This window comes from Salarias fasciatus, chromosome 14, assembly GCF_902148845.1.
Source record: "Salarias fasciatus chromosome 14, fSalaFa1.1, whole genome shotgun sequence".
Classification (NCBI taxonomy): domain Eukaryota; kingdom Metazoa; phylum Chordata; class Actinopteri; order Blenniiformes; family Blenniidae; genus Salarias; species Salarias fasciatus.
This window is the reverse complement of record NC_043758.1, coordinates 7,346,292-7,368,650: the sequence shown is the minus strand read 5'-3', so window position 1 is coordinate 7,368,650 and position 22,359 is coordinate 7,346,292. Positions and strand designations below refer to the sequence as shown.

At 43.5% G+C, this 22,359-nt stretch overlaps 1 protein-coding gene across 1 annotated transcript; it reads right to left on the bottom strand.

The window, feature by feature from the left end:
- Nucleotides 1-2,861: 2,861 nt before the first annotated feature.
- cwf19l2 (CWF19 like cell cycle control factor 2) lies at nt 2,862-20,122 on the bottom strand. Its single transcript, XM_030109179.1, has 19 exons — nt 20,021-20,122; nt 19,080-19,190; nt 18,569-18,685; nt 18,027-18,146; nt 17,626-17,745; nt 17,273-17,366; nt 16,013-16,128; nt 15,234-15,774; nt 14,866-15,070; nt 12,959-13,070; nt 12,345-12,446; nt 10,268-10,396; nt 9,439-9,576; nt 4,544-4,756; nt 4,236-4,352; nt 3,958-4,113; nt 3,790-3,870; nt 3,588-3,689; nt 2,862-3,111 (listed from the first exon to the last, which is right to left on the bottom strand). The coding sequence occupies exons 1-19, from the start codon at nt 20,111-20,113 to the stop codon at nt 2,971-2,973; spliced, it is 2,808 nt and encodes a 935-aa protein (XP_029965039.1). The 5' UTR covers nt 20,114-20,122; the 3' UTR covers nt 2,862-2,970.
- Between the last annotated feature and the right edge of the window lie 2,237 nt (nt 20,123-22,359).

Here is a 22,359-nt window from a genome sequence, read left to right as displayed (position 1 = left end):
GTTGTTTCAGTTGATTTTCATGAAAATCACCACGACGATCAGACCTTTACACACACACACACACATATTGATCGTGTGTGTGTGTTTGGTGATTATATCACATCCAAGTAGTGGGAAACAGAGGTGGTCCACAAAGTGAATTACAGCTGATTTAGAACAGGGCGGTCCCTCTGATGCACATCTAAATGATAAATAACTGACAGTCCGTCGACGGCCTGTTACCATGGCTCGCTGAAACGAGTCTCACTAAAGCGACGTCATCATACATCAGTGGAGGACACGTAGCGTTTCCTTTTCAGGGAAATGTACTTTCTCTGTGTCCTTGCTGACGGAGACAAATCCTAATGAAGAATGATCTTCCTTTGCTGTTCCAAACCTGGTCCTTGATGGGGACTGGGGGGCCACCAGAGACTACAACGGGGGCACAAGATGTTTGAGGTTGTCAAAAATTTACGTGGTAAAGAAAACTGTATTAGGTAAAGTTGTTGAATCAGGGAGCAGACCAGGGAAACTGCCTGTTGCTTCTATATTTCAAGGCTTCTGTCTTCGTGTGTAGCGTGGCTGTGTCCATCGGTGTTTGGCTTCACTGTAATGTTTTGGCTAATCAGAGACCAGAAAGGGGGTCTGCAGTCTTTCCCAGATGCAATCTGTGAGCCACTGGTGTGTGGATTCTTCTCAAGTCAGTATCAGAGTAGTTTAAAACTACAAGTGAAAGCCAAGAGTTATTAACAATTAAAAGTGAAGGATTCCCACTATTCCAACACTCCTGCGCGTTATAAATGGCAGGCTGAGGGTCTACCAGGAACCATGAAGGGACACAAAGTAATTAAATTGCGCAAAGTTGTTTATTTGGGGTTTCAGTGCACACAGCGTAGTGACACTAAAAAACGATTAACATGTACTTACATACAGTCTATTAAACCAGTGGGTCTGCCTGTGGGATCTATTTGTGCGGCTCTAGCAGACAGTTTCTCCCTCAGGCCTCTCCGTGAAGACAGATGGGCTCATTAACGAGAGCGCATTGATGGCAAAAGTACCCATCCTGTCAGTAGAACTACACTTCCTTAAATACACCTGTACTAACTGTGCAGTGATGCACAGCGACGGAGACACACAATATATATTACATAACCATAACACCAATACTTCAGGCTGATTCTCAAACTGTGGAACGCATGCTGCTATTGGCACATGAGCTCCTTCTAGTGATATGATGGGGTAATTCAATTTGAAAAAAATATTTAAAAATACATAAAACTATCAAAACGGTTAATAAATAACGGGGTCAGCCTTAATAGCAGTACTTGAAGAGTTCACTGTTCTATTTTAACTCACAGTGAAACGTTCCAGAACCACTGCTTTAGACAGAACTGGATAAGCATCTGATAACTGTTAAGAGGCTAAAATCACAGTTACAAGCAGTGAAGTCTCAGTTACTAACTCCTGAAAACAATTGTAGAGCTGCTGTCTCTCTGTTAGCTTCAGCATTACCCACAGTTATTTCTCTAAACTGAAGGCGCAGATCCTGATTCACTCTGAGCTGATCCTCCTGACAGGAGTAACTTAGGTTGAAAACGTAAATGTTACCATTCAAAAATTGGAACAGGCATAAAGAACTTTAAGTGAAGTTTTTAACTTTTATGTGCTTAATATTACATTTGCAGTTTCTTTTAAACTTGTTGTAAAAAGAAGTATAGCAGAGTTTAAATGTGAAATTGAGTGTGTGTCTGAATGTGGGTCCCAGAAATGTTAACCGTAAAAAGGAAGGAAAAGTTTAGCAACTATTGTTCTAACTGATGTAACTTATAGCAGAATTACATGACTGAATCCGATACACAACTTTGCTCGTGTGTCACGGCAGAACTACAATATCGGGCTCGGCTGTCGCTGCTAAACCTGTTTGACCATATATTTCCTCATCTTGTTCTGTTTGGCTAAATTATTTTTTGTGAAAAGGGTGAATAAAACTCTTAAATGTCCACTGTCAACGTCGATATTAGATTGGACGAGTCATGTGGTCTTTCAGTGCAGTTAGTAAACTATTCCACCAAATCCTCAGCAGCTTAAACGAGAACGTCATTATTTTAGCGTTGCCTGTTAACAAAATGGTGATTACTATACCTATTATATTTTATCCGACTTAGCGTTATACATCATCACTTCAACCCAATGACAAATAGAGAAACTCCACCAAAATTTGAAGGACATATTGTTTTTTTTTTCTCTTTTTTTGTTTTTGTTTTTATGGAACATACATTTTAGAGTATGTAACATTGAGAAACTTCTGCCTCTGAAGCTTTTAATTCCTCTTGCAACACACAAAAGACTGGAGAGCAAATTGAAAGCGCCTTATCTTTGGTGATTCATATAAATTCCACAGTAACCAGCTGCAGTCATGCATCAAACCCTGTGTGAGATGAAAGCCGGATATCAGGAGTGGCTCTGAAGTGGACAGATAATCAAACAGCCAAAAGCCCTGCTGGGGGAAAAAAAACGGTGGGGTCACACGCTGGGGGCAGACTGGCCGATTGCTAGTGAGTTTGCGTCAGACGAGGTGTGACGGCCGCGGCGCCGTGACACGTGTGCGTGTGGATGCACTCGCCCGTAAGGCGGTGGCAACTCTGAAACCTCTTAGAATTAAGTGACAGCTGCAAAGGATCACGAAGCCACACAGTCAGAAATTAAACTCCCGGGTTGGAGAGCGGGGAACGGCAGCACAGGCGCCAGACGGTGTGAAAACAGGATGTAGTGACACGGAGCTCCGATTCATGCCTTGGCACCAAGTAAACAACAACATGTATGGATAAAGTCTGAAATGCAAAAACAAAAATCCCTTGAATCAGGAAGTCTTTTTTTTTTTTAGTTTATTCAAGTAAAAATAACTTCACAAGACAAATTCTAGTAAGTATTTTACACCAAATATCCAAATCTGAGAGGGGAATCTATGTGAGCATGGAGGTTAAAGGTCAGCTAGGCCTCGGTCTTGGTACAGTCGTACGGTTTCCACCACAGCGAAAACTGCAGGACTTTTTTCCTCTGATCATCAAAGTTTTCTCTGATCGTCTTTCTCCACCTTCGAGGCTCCAAGTCCATCATGCCTCCAACCACTTCCTGTGAATGAAATTCAGGTTTATTATAACAAAACTCACTCGCCCAGTCATTTAGGAACAGCGTTTAACAGCCACTTCAGGTAAATCCGCTGCAGTAGTCATGTTCTTGGATGCATTAGGAAAAGAAAGACGGTCCAATCCGCTGGCTGCAAGACACGGCGAACACAACCACAAGCTTCGGGGAGTTTTCTGTCAGGCTCCAGTGTGAGTGTTCCTAAATTTGACAGTTGTATCGATTCTCCCGCCCAGAGGGATGAGAGATTGACGCGTCACCGAATCACCAGTTCTAAGAGAGCTGAGGGTCATTTTCAAACAATCGTCATTCTGCTTGATGCATCTGTGCAACCTGATACAGAACCGGCAGAGCGTTATCGCTCCCTCAAGCATCCGCGGCCTTTTGGACAAAGCTTTTAACTGAGGATGAACTAAAAAAAACTATAGAAACCTTTATAATATGTGTATAAAACAGCAACTGACCTTGCCGAAGTACCGGGGGAACTTCTGCTCGTTTTCAATGACATGAGCGTAACCGCCCTGAAGTCCAAAGTCCACAGCAAAGTATGGCAGACCTCGAGGAACCTATCGGAGGCCGAAAGAAAAAGAAATACAGAATTACAGGAGATCTAAATATCAGACACTGAAGGGCGGGATAAGAGAAAAGGTAAGATTGAGAGCTCACCGCTTTGCGAATGTCTTTTGAGGAGAGGTCGACGACCTTCTTGTTCATGGCCCATTCCTCATCACACTCCATGATGGCTTTCTGGAGGCACACAAACAGATGCGTCAGCACAGTTACTTGTTGATTTTATACAGCTTAAACTCAGCATAAATCGGAGACAGTGGGCACCTTGAAGTAAATGGGGGCCATGTCGCCGAGTTCTTTAGGAAGCGGGATACACTCCAGGACCATGTGATGGCGTCTGCGTGGGTTCATGTGCGTTTCCATGAACACACAGTCCAGCTCCTGGGACTCAAACATGCGCACCAAGGTGCGCCGGAACAGCTGAGGACGGCAGGGCGGCGCAGAGGTGAGCTCAGCTAAAAAGGCTCTGAATTTACAAACCGCTGCAGAGAAAGAGCAGGAGCTACAGCAGCATCTCACTGCAGCCGCAACGATCGACTAACCTGCATCTCCGACCAGACGTCCTCGTCCAGGCCCGTGGCGGAGCAGTGATGCTGCAGAGGACAGATGAGACAGTGTCCCTCGGTCATAGACACGCCTGCAGGCAGGCTCAGATACACCTGAAGACAGGAAAACATCAAACGTTACCCGCCAACGAGGGGTGAACAATTAAACCTCACGACATTTAGGTGAGATTTTATAAAAAAATAAAGATTTGTTTGTGATTCATACACATGAGCTCAGTCCAACTCAACCAATTGGAGGACAGCTTATCAGATGGGAGAATTTCAGCGTTTCTGAAATTCCTCACCTTGCTCCCGATGGCGACGATGAGATGTTTCTGGAGCTCGCTGCTGCTGAAGCAGTGCTGGCATTTCTCCATGGAGGCCGCCAGCCTCCTACTCTCCCCGATGGCTCTGCTCCTCATGCGCTCCTCCTCCCGGCCTTCTCCCTCCCGCTGCGCCGCGCTCGACACAAACATGTCATCCAGCGTGTAGTTCTCTCCATCCGTCTTCCCCATCATCTGCGGCGTGGAGTGGCGGAGAGGCGGCGGTGGAAACAGCAGAGGAGACAGACAGTGGGAGGAAGACAGAGAGGAAAAAAAAAAGAGGAGAAGAGCAGTGTGTTCATTCCTGGTCAGAGCTGACGTGGTTCCTCCTCTCTGTGGAATATGATGGAGCTACAAGCGACAGTCAAACAGTCCTGCGATGTGCTAAAGCATAAACAACAAGTAAATAACAACGTCGAGCACCCGTACTCAGGAGGCCTCGGAGACTGTTTTAGGACGAGATGACCTTCACAAGGTCACAGAGGGGTGTGGATTTAAAAAAAAGACATTGAGTTTAAAAACATGAATTCCAGGTTAACTGGTGACTGAGTTGGTTCTAGATGTGGATGAGAGTGCATGATTGCCTTTCTGGTAGCAAGCAAAACAAGGACGGCTACGCGGTTGATGCCTAAGATGGAAAAGAAATGGATCAAACCATTTTCCAAGCGCTTTGGGCTTGCTGGTAGTTCTCAGGTGAGCCAGTTCCGCCCTGTGGGTGAGTTAGCGGCCATGCGGTTGTGAGTTATCAGTGGGGGGGGAGGACGACGGGGTTCAGTGCTGGTGTTTCCACGTCTTGTCACCATGGCGACGCAGCAACAAGTTGTAATGTGTGTATGCGAGAGAGGGAGCGAGAGGCAAGCATGGCTGAAGTGTGTGTGCATGACTCGCTGTGTAGGAGTGAGTGTGTGAGTTGAAAGAGTGAAAATTGGATTAGTGTGTGTGTGTATGTGTGTGTGTGTGTGTGTGTAAATGATTGCATTTAAGCGAGTAGCCACACGTGGCATTTGGCCAAGGCAGAGTAATTTCCTCACACACATGCCATCACACAGACGGACAGGTCTTCACTAATTAGGCCTTCATGGTGGAAATAATGTTCATTTTTTCAGCGATTTGAAGACTCTGTAAAGATTGACTTATGACCTATGGCTGCATTTTTTTTAAACATGATCATAGAAAGAATTGCAACCTCTCGCATCATTTTACCGAGAGCTCTCACTCTGTCTTGTAGCTGCTTTTCAGTGTCGTCACAAGCATTTTTTTTTCCCCTTCTCCTGACAACCAATCACATGCGAAGGAATGGGACTCGGTAACCAAGGAAAGTGGGAAGTTGGTAAATGTGTGTCGAGGGGGTCTCCATCGCGCTTTATGATGCAAGTTTGACAGACGTGATCACAACAGACACATAAACAAGCCCTCGCAGGAGCAGCTGGAATCACTGCAGGTTCGAGGTGGGGTGTTATTTTCCATCTCAGTAAAGCCTCTGATAGTTGACCCTCTTTTTCCACTCCACAGAATGAACAGTGGCTGTAAGCAACATTTTGCTATTATATTGTTTTCTTATTCGAGATACAACAAGCAGAAATAGTCTTTACTGAGAAACACACTTTAGAGTGACATGTGTCAATATTTGCAGCCGTTACAGTAAATACCAAGAGTATAGAACTGGAAAGAGCCGAGAAATTAGTAAAAACTGTGTCATATGCCTATTTTTTGACTTAATTCTTTTTCTTTCTTAGTTTCTGCTTGTTAGGATCTACTGTATAAATGCAACTGTTTCTGTAGTTTCCACTGACTGTAAATAAAATAAAATTTCAGACTATAATGAAAGCTCAGATGCAGATTTTCTTATCTGGTGTCAAATTACAGATGCTCGATGATTAGGGGTGGGACGAGACACAAATTTCACGGGGACGAGATGTCTCGCGAGATTCAGTCCACGAGATCGAGACGAAAGGAGACGGGGTTGGTGCTGAGGTGGTGGGGGGCAGCGCGGTACTCACATGCAGCGTGGGAGCATGGAGTGTCGGGTCGGAGTGCCCCTTGTACGGCCACGTTGCCCTCCGCTCTATACTGCGCCCGAGGCGGCCGCCTAGTTCCCCTATTCCCATTCAAACCGCGGCGCACAGACGACGCCATGACTGCATTTGCACTTCATGCCACTAGGTGCGCTGTTTGCATGTTCAACCTTATTTTACACAGACACCACAGAAGAAGAAGGGCGCTGCAGCCGATGCAGGCTCTCTCTGCATGCTGTTAGAAAAAGAGTGTGAGCCGGTAAGACGTGGTAAAATGTTCATTGATGCGATGCACCGTTTTTACAATAAAAGAGAAGAACTGGACGATCGTTTCCGCACATTTTCTTTACGTCGTATCAATTAAGCTGTATCACAAGTAGTTTGTGTACTCAAAAGACCAAGATTCCTTGCAGATAGAACATGCGCAGAACAGTATTTCATGTCCTTTTCGACCGGGTTTTTAAACATGAATATGAGCACATTCAGGGTTTTGCACGTGTTTATATGGCTGTGCGCCATGTAATGTATCATTCCGTCAATATTCCAGTTAATAAAGAGTTTTTGCCTTTATATAAACATATTTCTGGCTGCTGCGCGGACGTCCGCGGACCGGTCCGCGCGGACCCTAGCGGACAGGAATTCATGACGATTTTTACGTCACGCGGACCAACGCGCACCCACGCGGACATGTGAAGCATGGACGGGCCTTTAATCTCGCGGCATTCGATCTCGCGAGATCTCGCGGCATTGAGATCTCGTCCCATCCCTATCGATGATACAGGTCCAGCTAATTTGGAACAAACTCTTCTACAAATTGGGAAAGGAGTGAAAAGTGAGCTTTCAGGGAAAGAGAGAACTGAAACGTCTAGATTAAAAAGTCCTCACCTGTGGGTGAAATGAGAGGCAAACTGAAGAGCTTCAAATTCTAAATTTAAATTCTGTGAAGCCACAATCATGACGTTCAAGAAAATGAAATAACCCTAAAAATGACCTTAATGAGTCTCTTGTAGTCGACAAAAAAAAAAGACCCCTAGATGACTGTGAAAAAGCCGTGACCATCTGCTCTTTCAATTTATTCTGTCTCCTGTGAGATTTCGGAGTGAATTATGTGGCACGGCGGTTAGCACTGGGTCAGTAGTTCTGCAGCGATCGCTCGCTCTGGAACCAACAGTTGGTTGAACAGATACACTGACAGATGGGCCGCCCGACTTCGCCATCTTTTAGCCAAACCATCTGAATTAGAACAAACACAAATTTACAAACCCGAGTTCTTCACTGCATTCTGGAAACCAAGTTCCACAATTTTATTTAAAAAAAAGAAACGGAAAAAGCTAAAAGCCCAGAGAAGCACCGAGAGGCCTGCTGCTGTGAAATGGAGAGTTGGGAGCGGTACGAGCGGCTGAGATGAGGAGGGAATACAGATTAGTAAAATGGAGAAAAAGATGGACAGACAGATAGAGGGATTAGACAGATAATTACAGAAGGAGCAAGAAGGGATCGGGAGGAAGCGCCAGAGAGGAAAGTGTGGTGTGATGTGGAGATAAATACTGTTCTGCTGCTTCTTAACATCATCAATCTATAGCCGTGATTAGTAGTGATATTTATAGAAGCCTTGCCATGGTAACTGTAGATGTATTTTTAGTGTCACTCTTTGTAGGTGCAGAACGTGTGTGTGTGTGTGTGTGTGCTTTAACATGCACATATGTGCAGTGGTTACATGAGAGAGGGCGAGCGACTGGCCTGTCTGAGTGAGCGCAGCGCAGGGAAAGTCAGAGAAAAGAAAAACACGGACAGAGTTTAAGTATGTCTTTTTATTGCCATGGCAACTCCTCCATCCCTTTGTTTATTAATGCTTCTCCACTCCTATCTCTCTCTCTCCCTTTTACGCTCGCTCTCTCTCTCTCACACACACACACAGAAATAGGGCAGCTGTGGCTTAACTGATAGAGGGTTTTCTCTTTAAATCTTGGGTTGGCGGTTCGATTTCCCATATGACGGAGGATATTTACACATGGAATATTCTGATTAATGCTTGGGGAGGAAAAATGTAAAAAAAAAAAAAAAAAAAAAACAAGAGAAGGAAAATGTCTGCTGGCGTGAGGAAAAGTGCAGCAGTCTGTAAAACTGTTGAGACTGATACACACCACAACCTGCCAATCCCCATCTGCTGCTGCGCGTCTATTTCAAGTTCGCGGTGGACGAGTGAAAGAGTTGTGATGGTAGAGAGAAAGGAACTGTGACTAAATATCAGTGTCGTAGAGAAAGCACGCATATCCTCCTTCTTATGGGATGTGAACGATATTTCACTCAGACACAAACCTTGCCATCACCGACCACGACGCACATCACTGTGGACTGATAATTTCCTAAATATGATTAATGCAACAAGATAACCTTCAGTTATTATTGGATCAAAAGTTGTTCACACGCCGTGTTTAGCAGGCGTTCGGTTCCGAGGCGATCTGAGGTTGAGGCTGTGCAATGTTTCGGTCTGTTACGGTCGTGACTGAGCCAGATAAGAGTCATAAATTCTTGCGGAGACATGACATAATGACACTTGGCTTCTTGACGGACGGTCGTTTTTCATTAGTTGAGTCATGTGAAAAACAGAAACAACCTCGACCTGTCGACGGAGTTCATGAAAAGGAGGGACTCCGTCTGGCTGTTCGTTTATCCTTCGCCTCTATCAGCTTACAGCTGTGCATGGAGGAAGAAGCCTTACAGCGGTAAAGCCCTGCTCAACGGCACCGCTCGTACAAAATCCTGACAAACTGAAGAAAAAAGTTCGACCGCTGCAACTGGAAGAAGAACTGCAGTTTCAAACCTGCCGTAAGCAGCAGGCGGTGGCTGTGGAGTGCTTACCTTGGCGGCCATGCGGGAGTAAAGGGCGTTCTGATCCTGTGCCGAGCTCATCTTCTCCCTCCTCACCATCTCCTGCAGGCCAATGCCGTCGTCGTCCTGGAAGTAGCGCACGCGCTCGCCATCGACGTGGGTTTCAATCTGGAGGAAGAGGCACGACATGATGTGAAAAACAGAAGCCTAAAGACTGAAGCATGAGAGGCTACATGGTTTTATTGAGCTGCTGTTCACACTCAGCTACAGTCAATCCCTGCAGTTCCTTGTCTTCGTGTAATAATTCCAATTGAAACTTGAATCTTCAAGCTGAGTTCAGATCTGTACTCGTAAACAAATATAAACTACATAAACAGGAAAAAACAATGCTCAGCACCGATCTCTGGACCATTCAGAGACAGCCGCAGGGCCGCATATGGTCCGCGAGCCATACATTGCCATGGTTTGATTTAGAAAGACCAAGTTAGCTGTGACAAAGCTGTTCATAAAAGAACAAGAGAGTATAAAAGAGGAAGTGAAGCACCTCTTTGAAATCTATAATAAGGTGAAAAAGGATTGAAGAGGTTTGTTTACACATAATGTAACTCGAAGATAGATGGAGAACCTGTTTCTCTTCCTTTTAAAAATACAACACAACCCAAAAGAAATACTGTAGCAATCCCAGAGGGAAACTCTTGATAATGGAGAACAAGGAACAAACAAGCTATTATTTTTCCAACAGCTGCCCTTAAATTGCACCTGTGTGTGTCCGGCCATTTTGGTCCGGTCCACTGACACTGCAGCAGTGGAAACGTAATGGTTCAATCCCCTTTCAGAAAATCACATTTTTTTTTCTTACCGGTTTCTTCTTTCGCCGTCCTCCATGGGGTTCCTGAGGTCCAGAGGGAGCGTTCACAGGCCAGGCCCGGCCGGACTGATCGGTTCTGAAGAGCAGGACTTCCTGCTCGTCGCTGGAACGACCTGCGACCTGAAAAAGATCCACATCATATTTAGGTTTATTGATTACGTCAGTGCAAAAACACATTTCATTCTTCTTCTGAGCTTTATATTCTTATAATGAAGCGCCCGGCCTCAACAGCTTTTAACCTTCAGTTAAACTTTCTTTCACTTTGACAGGAGGAGTCAGCTGAATTTAGCACAATCAGAAAAACAAAGGTCCTTATATAACCGCAGTCTGCATTAACACCCTGTGAAAGAATAAAGTCCATTCTGACAGGACGGAGAGAGACGGGAAATGAGAGTCAACACACTAAACAGTGAAGGATCGCCAAAAGTCTCCACTAACAAGACAGATTGGAAGGGTCTCAAATGAGTGCAAATCAACAGCACTTCATCTCCAGAGCGCTGAAGGAGCTCTCAGCTGACGAGTGCATTAAAAACCAAGAATTATGACATTTTCTCCAAAAACCTTGAGATGTATTTCACCCCAGTGCTTTTATTTGGACAGGAAGCCTTTATGGGGATAAATGTGGCCTCACTTGCAGATGATGATATCCATGCTTGCTTTATAAATAAGGATATATTTCCATGTGTTTCTAATGTTGTCCGGAGCCTGCTGAAGCAGGTCTGTGTGTGTGTGTGTGTGTGTGTGTGTGTGTGTGTGTGTGTGTGTGTGTGTGTGTGTGTGTGTGTGTTCTCGTATTTCTATCCTTGTTGGGGCCAAATGTCCCCACAAGGATAGCAAAACGTGGAACGACGTGCCTTGTGGGGACCTTTTTCTGGTCCTAAGTAGGAGAAACAGTGTTTTCTTGACCATGTTGTTGTTACTGAAAAAAGTAAAAGTGCAAAAACATTTCTTTAGGGCTACGCTTTGTTGTGGTGTGGGTTAGGGTTAGGGTAAGGGTCAGGGTTAGGGGCTAGACATGAATGGGACTCAATGGAAGGTCCCCACAAGGATAGAAATACGAGACTGTGCGTGTGTGTGTGTGTGTGTGTGTGTGTGTGTGTGTGTGTGTGTGTGTGCAGTCGTGACTCTGAACTATCTGTATGACAGATTCGAGCATGTTGACACAAATAAGCCTTTTGGCTCTCACACTAACATGAGGTCGCACTCTGCCTGACCCCTCGTACGGGAGTATGGCCAACGCACATTTGGTTCTCATTAGGACGGGTTGAAGGGGTGAACAGTAGCAGCTTGGCTACACATCACACACACCGGGACTTTAAATACATTCTCCTGAAGCACAATCAGATGCAGCATGACTTGAGGGAGTTTAGTCAGCTTTGTGGAGTTTTACTGGGGGGAATGGATGACGCAGTAACAGGCTGCGTTGTTTGTACATGGAAATTGAATTAGAAATAGTGTTTGGATTTGCTCTTACACGGCGAGAGAAGAAAACAAACGGCCCTCGGGTCAATTACACAAATTTGAAAGTGTGTGTTTTGTGGTCAGGGCTGTATGATTTGATTGAGAGGTGGATCTCCAAAGAACAGTTCAATATTTCATTTATGCATTTTAAACAAACAGATTTTTTTTCTGTCATGTATCTTATAAGTAAAAAAGAAAAACACACAATAAGATTATATTTTGTTCTTTCTCCATTTTTCCTAAACAGGGCAATAAATATCACAATTTTGGTTGTGAGTGATGAAATAACTCAATGTGTTCAAATTATTTAAATTATTTTTACAGATGGACCTGCATAAATACTGTACATAATAACGTCTGAGTGGCGTGGCTTCTATCAGGGAGGGTAATCGATGAATCCTGGGTAGATTCGATTTGAATTTTAGATTTCATCAGTCTATTTGCATTGGAGTTTACTGCACGTTCACGAATAGTGTAAAACAGGAGTCACCACTGCGAGCGTTTGCAAACTGCACCTCAACTGGTTTTTACACTGGACGCCCTCGCTGCTAACCGGGATTTGAACCGAGGTGCACGAGGTAAACAGTTTCGACGAGCTCCTCCATACCTGGCTGGTTCTGGATGCTTCTTGCAGCTTCTTCTTGGCAGCGTGGCTCTCCTTTGCTTTTTGAGCTGCCTCCAGTTGAGATTTCAGCTTTTCAACCATGGCCTGCAAAACAAACATAATAAAAGACTGTAGACTATATGGACGCTATCTTGGCATCTAAATATTACCCGTGGTTGTAAAAACAATTAGAACAAGTACTTTTGTACATCACTGTTTTTAAGCTGCTTTTAATTTTCTAACATAAACTACGATTTGTTTTTTTGGTCACAGTATCCAAAGACAAAGCTCCAACATTTGAAGACTGATGGAGGCAGAGGGAGGCACACTGATCAACAAATGTTACAAATCAGTGGTTCTCTTGCTGGGCTGTTAGATGTATGCAAAGAAATAAGAAGCAGGAACAACGCTTAAAGGTAAAACAGCAGCAACTATACAATATGGACTACAAACAGCACAGAGCTGGTTCAACTCATGGTCATCCTGAAATAAACTGAAGGTAATAAATTCATAATATTGAAGATAGTGTAACGGTAATACAGGTTGGTTCCACGTTTCGTTTCACACATCTAACCCATGAACAGGTCACATGGGACATCCATGCTATTAAATCTCACCGTGTTGCCCATAATCTCCGCTTTTATCAGCTTGGATCCCAGTTTGTTCATCTCCTCCTCTGACATCAATGGCGCCTCTTCCTCCTGCTCGTCATCATCCTCACTCTGACTCCTGCAAAAAGGGGAATTTACAGGTTAGAATAGAAACAGAAGTCGAAATATACAAGAGTATGTATCCACTTCTTAAGAAGACAAAGTTTTACAAGCGGATAACGGCACCGCTGATACTCGACCACCTTTGCTCCACATTTCTCCCACAGCTTCCTCCGAGCAAGTGGAATCAGTGACTCAGTAATTCCACCCTCACAATAACCGTGTTAAATCCTCTGATGGGAAACTTATTTGTGAAGTTTTTAATTTAACCATTTAGTTGTTTGCGTCTGAACTCTCCCGCAGTGTTTATCCGTTATGATTCATTTGCGTCTGTGTTCCCCCCCCCCCTCCTCCACCTCTCCAGAGATCATTACAGCCTTTGCCTGGGAGGATGTGAACTGCAGCCCGGGAAGCGCCGTTCTAGGCTATTACACTCCTCACAGCATCATTTCATTCAGCTGCCGCACCGTCGACTCATTTCATGCTGCAGGGGCTCGGGGTGGCGGTTTACCCAAACAACTTAGCCTAATGAGGCAAAACACGGAACTACTGAGAAGGTTTCACAGAGCGCTGATGCTCTTCATCGGGCCCAAGACGGAGAGATGGAAGGATGATAATCTGTAGGACCGGTTTTAATATGGCGTCCTTTTTTTCTGCTGTAAGACATTTTACTTTTTACATTCAATATCGGAGCAAATTTCAACCATTAGTGAAGTTTCCAGCAGGACAAAAGTAAAAACACAGAAAGAACACGGAGGCCAGGCCAGGTGCAGTTCATGCATACGAGAGAGAAAATCGACCGAGGAGAAAGGGTCAATATTGATCTTCTGGGGCAGAAAATAAAAACAAGAGTGGAAGTGAACACTGACAGCAAAACAACTGCTGTCCATGGTTTTGAAATAACAGAAATGTGTGAAACATGTTGAGGCATCATACTAAGGGGGATTTTTCTTTAAAAACTTTCATCCATTTTTTTTTTTTTTTTTTTTACTTTGAGTAAAGGTGACTGCATATTTTAAGTTTTACATGTCAGTATGAATGGATTACAAGCATAATGAATGGATATTTAAATAAGTCATGGCGAACCCCCATCAGAGGGAACAATAGCTGTTTGAGGGGAGTTTATGTATACCAGGCAGGAGGTTTTTACGGAATATAAAAATAAATTTCTAAAAGCAGATAAGGTAATGAATGTATTGACGAACGAAGAAGAGACTGCCAAGACAAATGAAAGAGATCCGTGTAAAAACTCTGCACCAGAGGCACATTGTTGATGAATTACCAAGACATGATGTGCATCCAATCTTTTACTTCACTGCGTGCTTATGCGAGTCCAGCTAGAAATCAAATCTAATATTGGCAGGTAAGCACCTCTTGAACTGTGTGTCAGCAGCATGCGACCTCTGAATGCACACCGATTTCCTCCGACAAGTAAAAATCGAGTCAAACTAAAAATTTCATCAGCTTTGTATTTACACATTCCTGAGTGACTCCCACTATGGCAGAGAAGAAATACAACTTTAAAACATAAACTGGCATGTCAGAGTGTATTCGGTTCACAATTTCTATGCTAATAAATTCCAGTAAAACTGAACATTTTTAGAAAATCCTAGTGGATTATTGAACATCTACATTAATAAAATAAAAGAAATTGCAGAACTGCAGCTCACTCAGATATACAACATCCCAAACACTACAATTTTGCAGCCTGTGTCACAACAATCTTAAACCATTCTGCGATCTCTGCAGCACTTATCCACTCCAACATCACAGAAACGCTTCTTCTCAGGGCAACAAAGCAAAAAGCGTGAAACCTTGACGGCTGGGCCGGTCGGGGAGCCGTTTGCTCAGCGCGCCTCTGGTTTTCCTGTGGTGGTTTTGTGAAGCTGTCGGAATCTGGAGCGCTGCTCTTCTTCCAGGCTGGAACGCTGCTGCCCTGAGGACCGCAGTCCTCGTCGTCGGAGCTGGGCTTCAGGAAGCCTGCAGACGGACGCGTCGGAGGACGGACGCGACTCGGTGCTGCACAGGAGAGGAAGTCATGAAGTCTGTTAATACTTAGGATTACTAGAAGTATGTATGACTGCTAAAACGGTTCAGAGAGAAATTTCAGACAGAAAGAAAACATGCATTTGAAGGAAATCCTGAGAGAGAAATGTAATAGGATGATGTGACAGAAACACACCTTCATGGCTGTCCTCGTCTTCCGTGGGTTTGAGGAAGCGACCTTGGAGTGACCCAAGTGAAAGGGATCGTTTACTCCAACTTAGTTCGGATGACGCTGCTGCACTGGATTCATCCTTTTCTCTGTTGCGGCTCCTGTCTTCATCCCTATGTCTACTCCTTTCTTTCTGTCTGTCCCCGTCTCTCTCTCTCTCCCGCTGTCCCTCTCTTCCATCCCTCTCTCTGTCCCTGTGTCTTTCTCTGTCCCTGTCTCTCTCTCGATACCGCTCGCCATCCTGAACCCTCTCCTCTTCTTTTCCTCGATGCTTCTCTCTCTCCTCTTCTCTCCCAGCGTGGCGTCTCTCTCTATCTCGGGACGGTGAGTCTCTCTCTCGTTCGTTTCTTCTCCATCGGTCTCTGTCTTCCGTGTCTTCCTCTTTTCTCCTCCACCTGGTCTCTTCTCCCCTCCTCCAGCCGCCTCTCGCTGTGCCGTCTCCCCCTCTCCTCTCGCCATACACCGCTTTCTCAGCTTCGGCAAGCCTCTGCTGGAATTCTTCCATCGACTACAGAAGGAGAAATAAAACACTTATCATTATCCGATTTTTTTTCACAAGTTAGGAATTCAGATTTTGACCTGCAACCAAGCCACATGAGAGCTGTGCTCACGTTTACACCAGATATCAAATATTAGAGGATGTTTTGATTTGTGAAGTGACTTTTCGGTTTGATTGCATGCAGCTGCTTGCGCCCAGTAATTGCACACGTGAATGTAAATGTAGGAGGGCGGTGATCAGTCCTCACTCCGTATCTCTCAGACACCACGTCGTTCAGACTGCGCTGCTCCCGCTCGGCCTGCTCCTTCATCCTCTGGTAGCTCTTCTTCAGCCAGCTCAGACCGCCGTCATTTACTATCGACCCTGTGGAAACACACCGGCGGACACTGGCTTGGAAAGAAATACAGTACAAATATCTACTTTTAAGTAATTCTGGAGCTCCAGTGTCAAATCTTCCACGCTGATGTTCATAAGAAACTCTTGGTTTGTCATTTACCTACTATATACACCTCATATGAGTTTAAGTCAAAGGTCAAAGTTATGACCTCGCTGACACAAACATCTCAAATCCCATCCAGTGGGATGCACATCCACAGTTATTGCACTGATTTCTGCACACAAATCAGCCAAACATGGACAGTGCCCACACCTGTCAGCTCCCTGCTGTTAAAATAAAGCTTACAGCAGCGAGGCCTTGTCACCTGGAGAGAAAACAGTATTTATTGCATGAGAGATAAGCCCCATGTGTACGGCTACCTGCCTCTGCCTGTCAGCTTAACACAGCTGCAGGCATAAAGTGAAGTCCTGTCTAATTTCTAAATGTATTGTACTGCGCTTAAACACACCAACACACTCTTCCCACAGGAAATCACAGCAGCACCCCTGTGACAGACCAGAAATAGACAAGTACGCACACAAAGACGATTCCTTTTTCCATTTTCTGTCATGGATACAGAAAAAAACACTAATAATATTCTGCTTTTAACCTTTAAGTCGTGACAAACTACAGAAGGAGACATTTTTTCTGTTTGTTTCCAAGAAAACTATGAATTGAGGAAACATTTTTTTTAAAAGGTTTTCAAAAGAATTTGGAGAAAGGAGTTTGCAGATTAAAACAACAATTTTAGTGAGTGATTATGAAAAAAGAAAGAGAAGAACTGGATGTTGGTACAGAGGTGAGAATTGAATGGACTAAAGAGAGAAGGGTTTGTGTATCCAGAATTGTTTCTAACAACAAAAACTCATCCTCATGTTAGATTCAGTATTTATTGAAGAATGAGGGACGTGCAGATGAAGTGGACAATTTACAGAAACATCTTGTTAAAACTAAAGTCAACTGAAGGCGAAGAGTGAGGTTGTGCACCTCATGACCATCTAAGCAGCACTACAGATATTCTTTTACCATCCTTAGAGGTGAATAGTAAAGAAGCAAATGTCAGATCAAGCTCAATTCTGGGGTGAAAAGATTTTTTTCAACAAGTTAAAATAGCTTTATATTAAGTATTACCTTTTTTGACCGCAGTACCCGCCATCTCCTCCGGGGGCAGCCCTGTTCCTCCATCTTTCCAATATGGGTTCAGCTCCAGTTTGTGCAAACCAGCCTGAGAAACACAGAGTCACGAACAAAAACAATATAATCTGTTCACCAAAAAATAAATAAATAAATAAATAAAATCATGTTAATAATAAGGTAAGATAAAAATAAAGTTTCACACAAAAATAAAGTCCACAGTCCACCTAAAATTACCTTCTGTCACCTGGCAACTGACTGCCACTGTAATATGATAGAATTGTGAAATTACTAAAAGAATAGTGTAAATAGAACCACAGAAGACAATATGAGGAAAAAGAAGAAAGAACCTGTTCAATGGCCTGAGCCTTCGCTCTCTCTTCCTCTTTCTGTCGTTCTTTCTCTGCTCTTCTCTCCGAGGTGGAAGTAGTTTTCATTGCCAAGAAATCAAAAGTCATCCATTCGTCTCTCTGAAAATCAAAGGCAAACACGTCACAAACAAAAAAGAGCAACAGGCTAGAGCACACTGCAAACAAAAAGTCCAATAAAAATTTTGTATCTGAATATAATTTATTTTTTTTTTTTTTTTACATTTGACTTCAATATGGGTGATGGGTGAAATCTTGTATACACACAGAAACAATACGCCAAAGGTTTGATAGTTTCTGCATTCAATGGTTATTATTAGTTTACATATTTTCAACCTTTTTTTACGCTTTAAATACACCAACTGTGTTGGGAATGACATTACCTGGGCACTCTGGGCTGGACTGAGTTCAGTCTCTGGAGGCTCGGAGGAATCAGGAATTTTCCAGGCTTTGGTGGTAGTTTGTGCCTGAGGCTGAGCTTCCACCCACTCCTCGTCTGAGCCCTGGCATAGTGGGGGGAAAAAGAAAAGCTGAATGGATGACATGGGACGACGCTAACCCAAGGTTCAGCATATGTCTCCTTTATTGTGGGGTGAAATACAAAACAATTTATGTATAACATTATTCATGACATCCTTGCAACACTTAGCTGTCACAGAAACAAGCAGAATAACTTCAGGACCTGTTTAGATCATTTTAATGATCCTCTTAGAGAAATTATTAATTGAATCCAATCCAGTCATATTGAACCTCAACTACACTAGGACTAGAAGCAGGGGGTTCAAAGTTGGGGTGGGGTACTGAGGTGAGAGGCCTTGCATAGAAACCCACTGTGCTACCTACACAAAGCTTGCTTCTTTACATTTAGACTGCCTCTGCTCACAAATGAATGAAAGAATTATGCACTGAAAAAAGACAACATTACCTCGGAGCTGTCATTGGAGCCATCTCCTGTTTCAGACGTCTTCTTCTCCTTCTTGGCCTTCTTCTTTTTCTTTTTTGATTTCTTATCTTTCTTTTTCTTGCTCTTATCGGAACCTTCCTGTAAGGAGATGAAGATGGAGGGATTGTTTGTGAAAAATGACACAGGAGTGACTTATATTTTCTGGTGCATGTTGCTACAACTAAGAAAACAAATAAGCATACGTTTACATAAAGTATGAGTGACTTCACCAAGCAACACAACCAATACACCACAATCACAGATTCGTTGCTTCAACTCTTGCTTTTATTCCTGACACAGATAGAGAAAGTGTACAAGTACTAACATACTGTATTGATGCTGCAGCATGGTGACAATGTTTGGGGTTGACAAAGTACAAGAGATGTCAATTTAGCCATTTACCAAATTATAACAAGTCTCTGCCCTTCAGTTTCTGTGTACACTCTTTGACATTGATTAGGAAAACAAGCAATAAAGAAAACAAGCATCTTACCTCCTGGATCTGCTGAAGTCTGTCATTGACTTCCGGGAGCATCCATGTGTCTTCCCCCCTCTGCCTCTTCAGCTGCTTCTTTCTCTCTTCCTTCTCATACTCATGTTTGGCCTGGACAATATGAAGCAAAACATATTAAGAGAAACATGAAAACACCAGCTTATGCAGTTTTAGATTTCTCAACCTGTCATCGGTAGAGAAATGTACCGCAGAAGGTGGGCAATAATGAACTGAGGATAAAGTACCACTAAGATGTAGAAACCAGCTGTGGCTTTTAGATATTCAACCATTAAATAAATAGCCTGGCCGACTTAGAATCATGTATTTAAAAATACAGAGTCATAAAAAGAGACTTCCGCTTCAGACCTAGAAAAACAAATCAGACACAGCCACACTCTTTGCTTTGGCCAAATGAAAGACAGGTGAGCTCAGCAGATAATATGGCTTCGACCTACAGCACTCGTCTGCAGGAAGCGTCATCTGCCTGCTCTCTGAGAGGCAGAGTCAACAAACTGCACATAAAAGATAGCAGGCAATTGGCAAACTGTGTACACACGCAATTACAACAACGAGGTTTCCCTGGTCTTTAAACCGGACTGCTGTGATCGTGACATAAAACATGCTTGAAACACTCCTATCAGCCTCGCTCAGTGTTTGTTCTGTAAATACATGTCGACAATCAGACAGTTTACTCGAGATTATCAGGTCCGTGTGTCAGTTAGCTTTTGAGAGACAGAAGAAAACAGACGTAAGGATATTAGTTTGAATCAGGGAGTAAAACAAGGCACGGTTGAATGTCCCAAGCGGGGGCTGCTGCCAGCCCAGCTAGCCCGCTAGCTTCTAATCGAGAAAACACGGAGAAAAAGGGTCACAATAAGCACGAGTATAAAAACACTAAGGAAGCAGACACCCCTGTTGTTTCCGATACTGACTGCGCTTACCTTTTCTAATGCCTCTTGCCGTGCCTGACGTTTATTGGCTTTTCTTTCATCGATGCTGCACGAACTCTCAAAACTGACTCCGGAGGCCGCCATGACACTGCCGTCAACGCGACGTTGATGTCGTGAACACAGACCGACTCGCTGTGACGTCACCCGTTGATTTGTGGGAGTTGTAGTCCAAAAAAACAAAAACCAATCAGGCATCGTCCTTGAGGAAAAACATGAAAGTTTCCTATTATCTTCAAACAAGCAATAAGAAAATGGAATCACTTTTTGAAGATGCACAAACAAAAAAACTCAGAGTGAGTCAAATCAATGGGAATTGAAATTAATATATGACATTTCCAACACTAAATATTACTTTTATTTTCCTTATGCACAACTGTTTACTTGGAATATATTACTTACCGACTATATGTTTTGGCTCAGCTTTTTTTTTTCTTTTTTTTTGAGTTATGGTGGTTTAACAGTGGTGTGCTGCTTTACACTGTAGGACAGTGTTTGAAATCCAGGCTGGAGTTTGCATGTTAACCATGGGCATAAGTTGTCTTTGTATACTCTGTTTTATGGCTAACTGGTGAATGTGACTCTTTGCATTTGCCTTATGATGGACTTGTCAGCGGTTGGCACTGCAGTCCAGGTCCAGGTACAAACAACAGCTGGGCCGATTTTCGGAGTTTGCATGTTCTCCCCATGTGTGTGGGTTTCCTCCAGGTACACTGTGTGTGCTCTGTGATGGACTGGCAAACTGTCCAGGGTGTATTCTGCCCTCGCCCGCAATAAATTGGGTTTGGCTCCATCACCCTTGCAAAGAATAAAGCAGTATGATTGATGGGTGTTTTAGCCACTCATATAAGCCATTACATGGATGCCGTCAGACTTGGTATGTCAATTAGATCCAAGTATGTCAATACTAAAACCAAATAAAGTAGGCTAACAGGGAGAATCCAGTCACATCAGCTTCTCTGAACTCTCCAAACTTCTCACTTTTCCAGTAGGAGTTGACATAATTTTCATTCATATGCATTTTTCCCGCTTCCCAGTAACATATGGAGACACCAGCCTGCTTGATGTATTTTATTGTTGTAGTGTTGTGTACATGATCATGTCCAAAGTAACATGAATACAGTTTAAGAACTACAGGTAATACAAGACAAAATCTTGTAGAAAAAAAATCTGATTTCAGTTTTCCAGCCATGCCATTTACTTCCCCGTTTTGTGTTTGTTTGGCAGGAAAAAAAAAAAGTTTATTCACATATAAAGTCACTGAGATTTTGTATTGTAATAGAAACCTTAAGCTTTCTGGACTGAGCAGAATGACACTCTGATACATCTGTGTTCTGTATGGAAGTTCCGACCTACACATCCACTGCTGATGGTTTTTGTTTTCACCTCATGACAAGTCGACTGAGCCTGAGCAACATCTGAAAGACATTTCCCCGGTTGTCCGCAGGCTTCAAGGATGCCAGCAGGATTTGGACTCTTCTCACAGACATCAAGGTCCTCCTGGATTTAGCTGGCTTTAATCTCACTGGTGTCCATGTAATGAGTCTTTTCAGGGCCTGGGAAGAGCCTCTGGCGCCCTGGCACACACCACACCTCTGACAGTCTGCCCATGAATCCATTAGAGAATTAATTCTGTCTTGAATCAAATGTCTATTGACTTCTGGCAGCTGATTTTAAATGTCTTCTACAATTCAAATCAATAGGCTACACATGGGAAAGGGACATGATCAAATTTTTGATTATCACTCCAAATGTCAAGTGAAAATCTGCACAAAGGTTCAATAATAACACTCAAATAGCTCAAACTTTTTTTCCCTCTCTCTCTCTCTCTCACACACACACACACATACACACACGCACAATTGGCTTCACCTCAATCAATAAGCCGCCGTCGATGCGAGCCACCAAACCCTCCCCGCCTTAATATGTTTGTCTCGGTGGGCCCCGGAGGATTGAAGAGCCGACGACCAATAACTGCCTGCCACCGAGGAGCCACAACAAATAACCATGCTTCACTCTGCCGTCATCAATACTCCATTATCCGACCATCCATTCTGTCTTTTGGCCGTTTGGCAAAACTCATTCTGGAAACAGTAATCGTATGGACAGCTGTTTCAGAATGAGTGGCTCTAAAGTTATAGATCAGGTTTACTGCATAATGTTGATTACCACTCTGTCCGAACTGGAACGTGATAGCAGTCTAACCACCAAAACAGTGATTTTTCAACCGTTTAGTCCTCATATTGGATGAAAGAGCTGGAATCACCACCTCTGTTTTCTCACTCCAACTAATTTTTCTTTGTTAAGGCCTTCTAATGTTTTTGTCTTTAAGA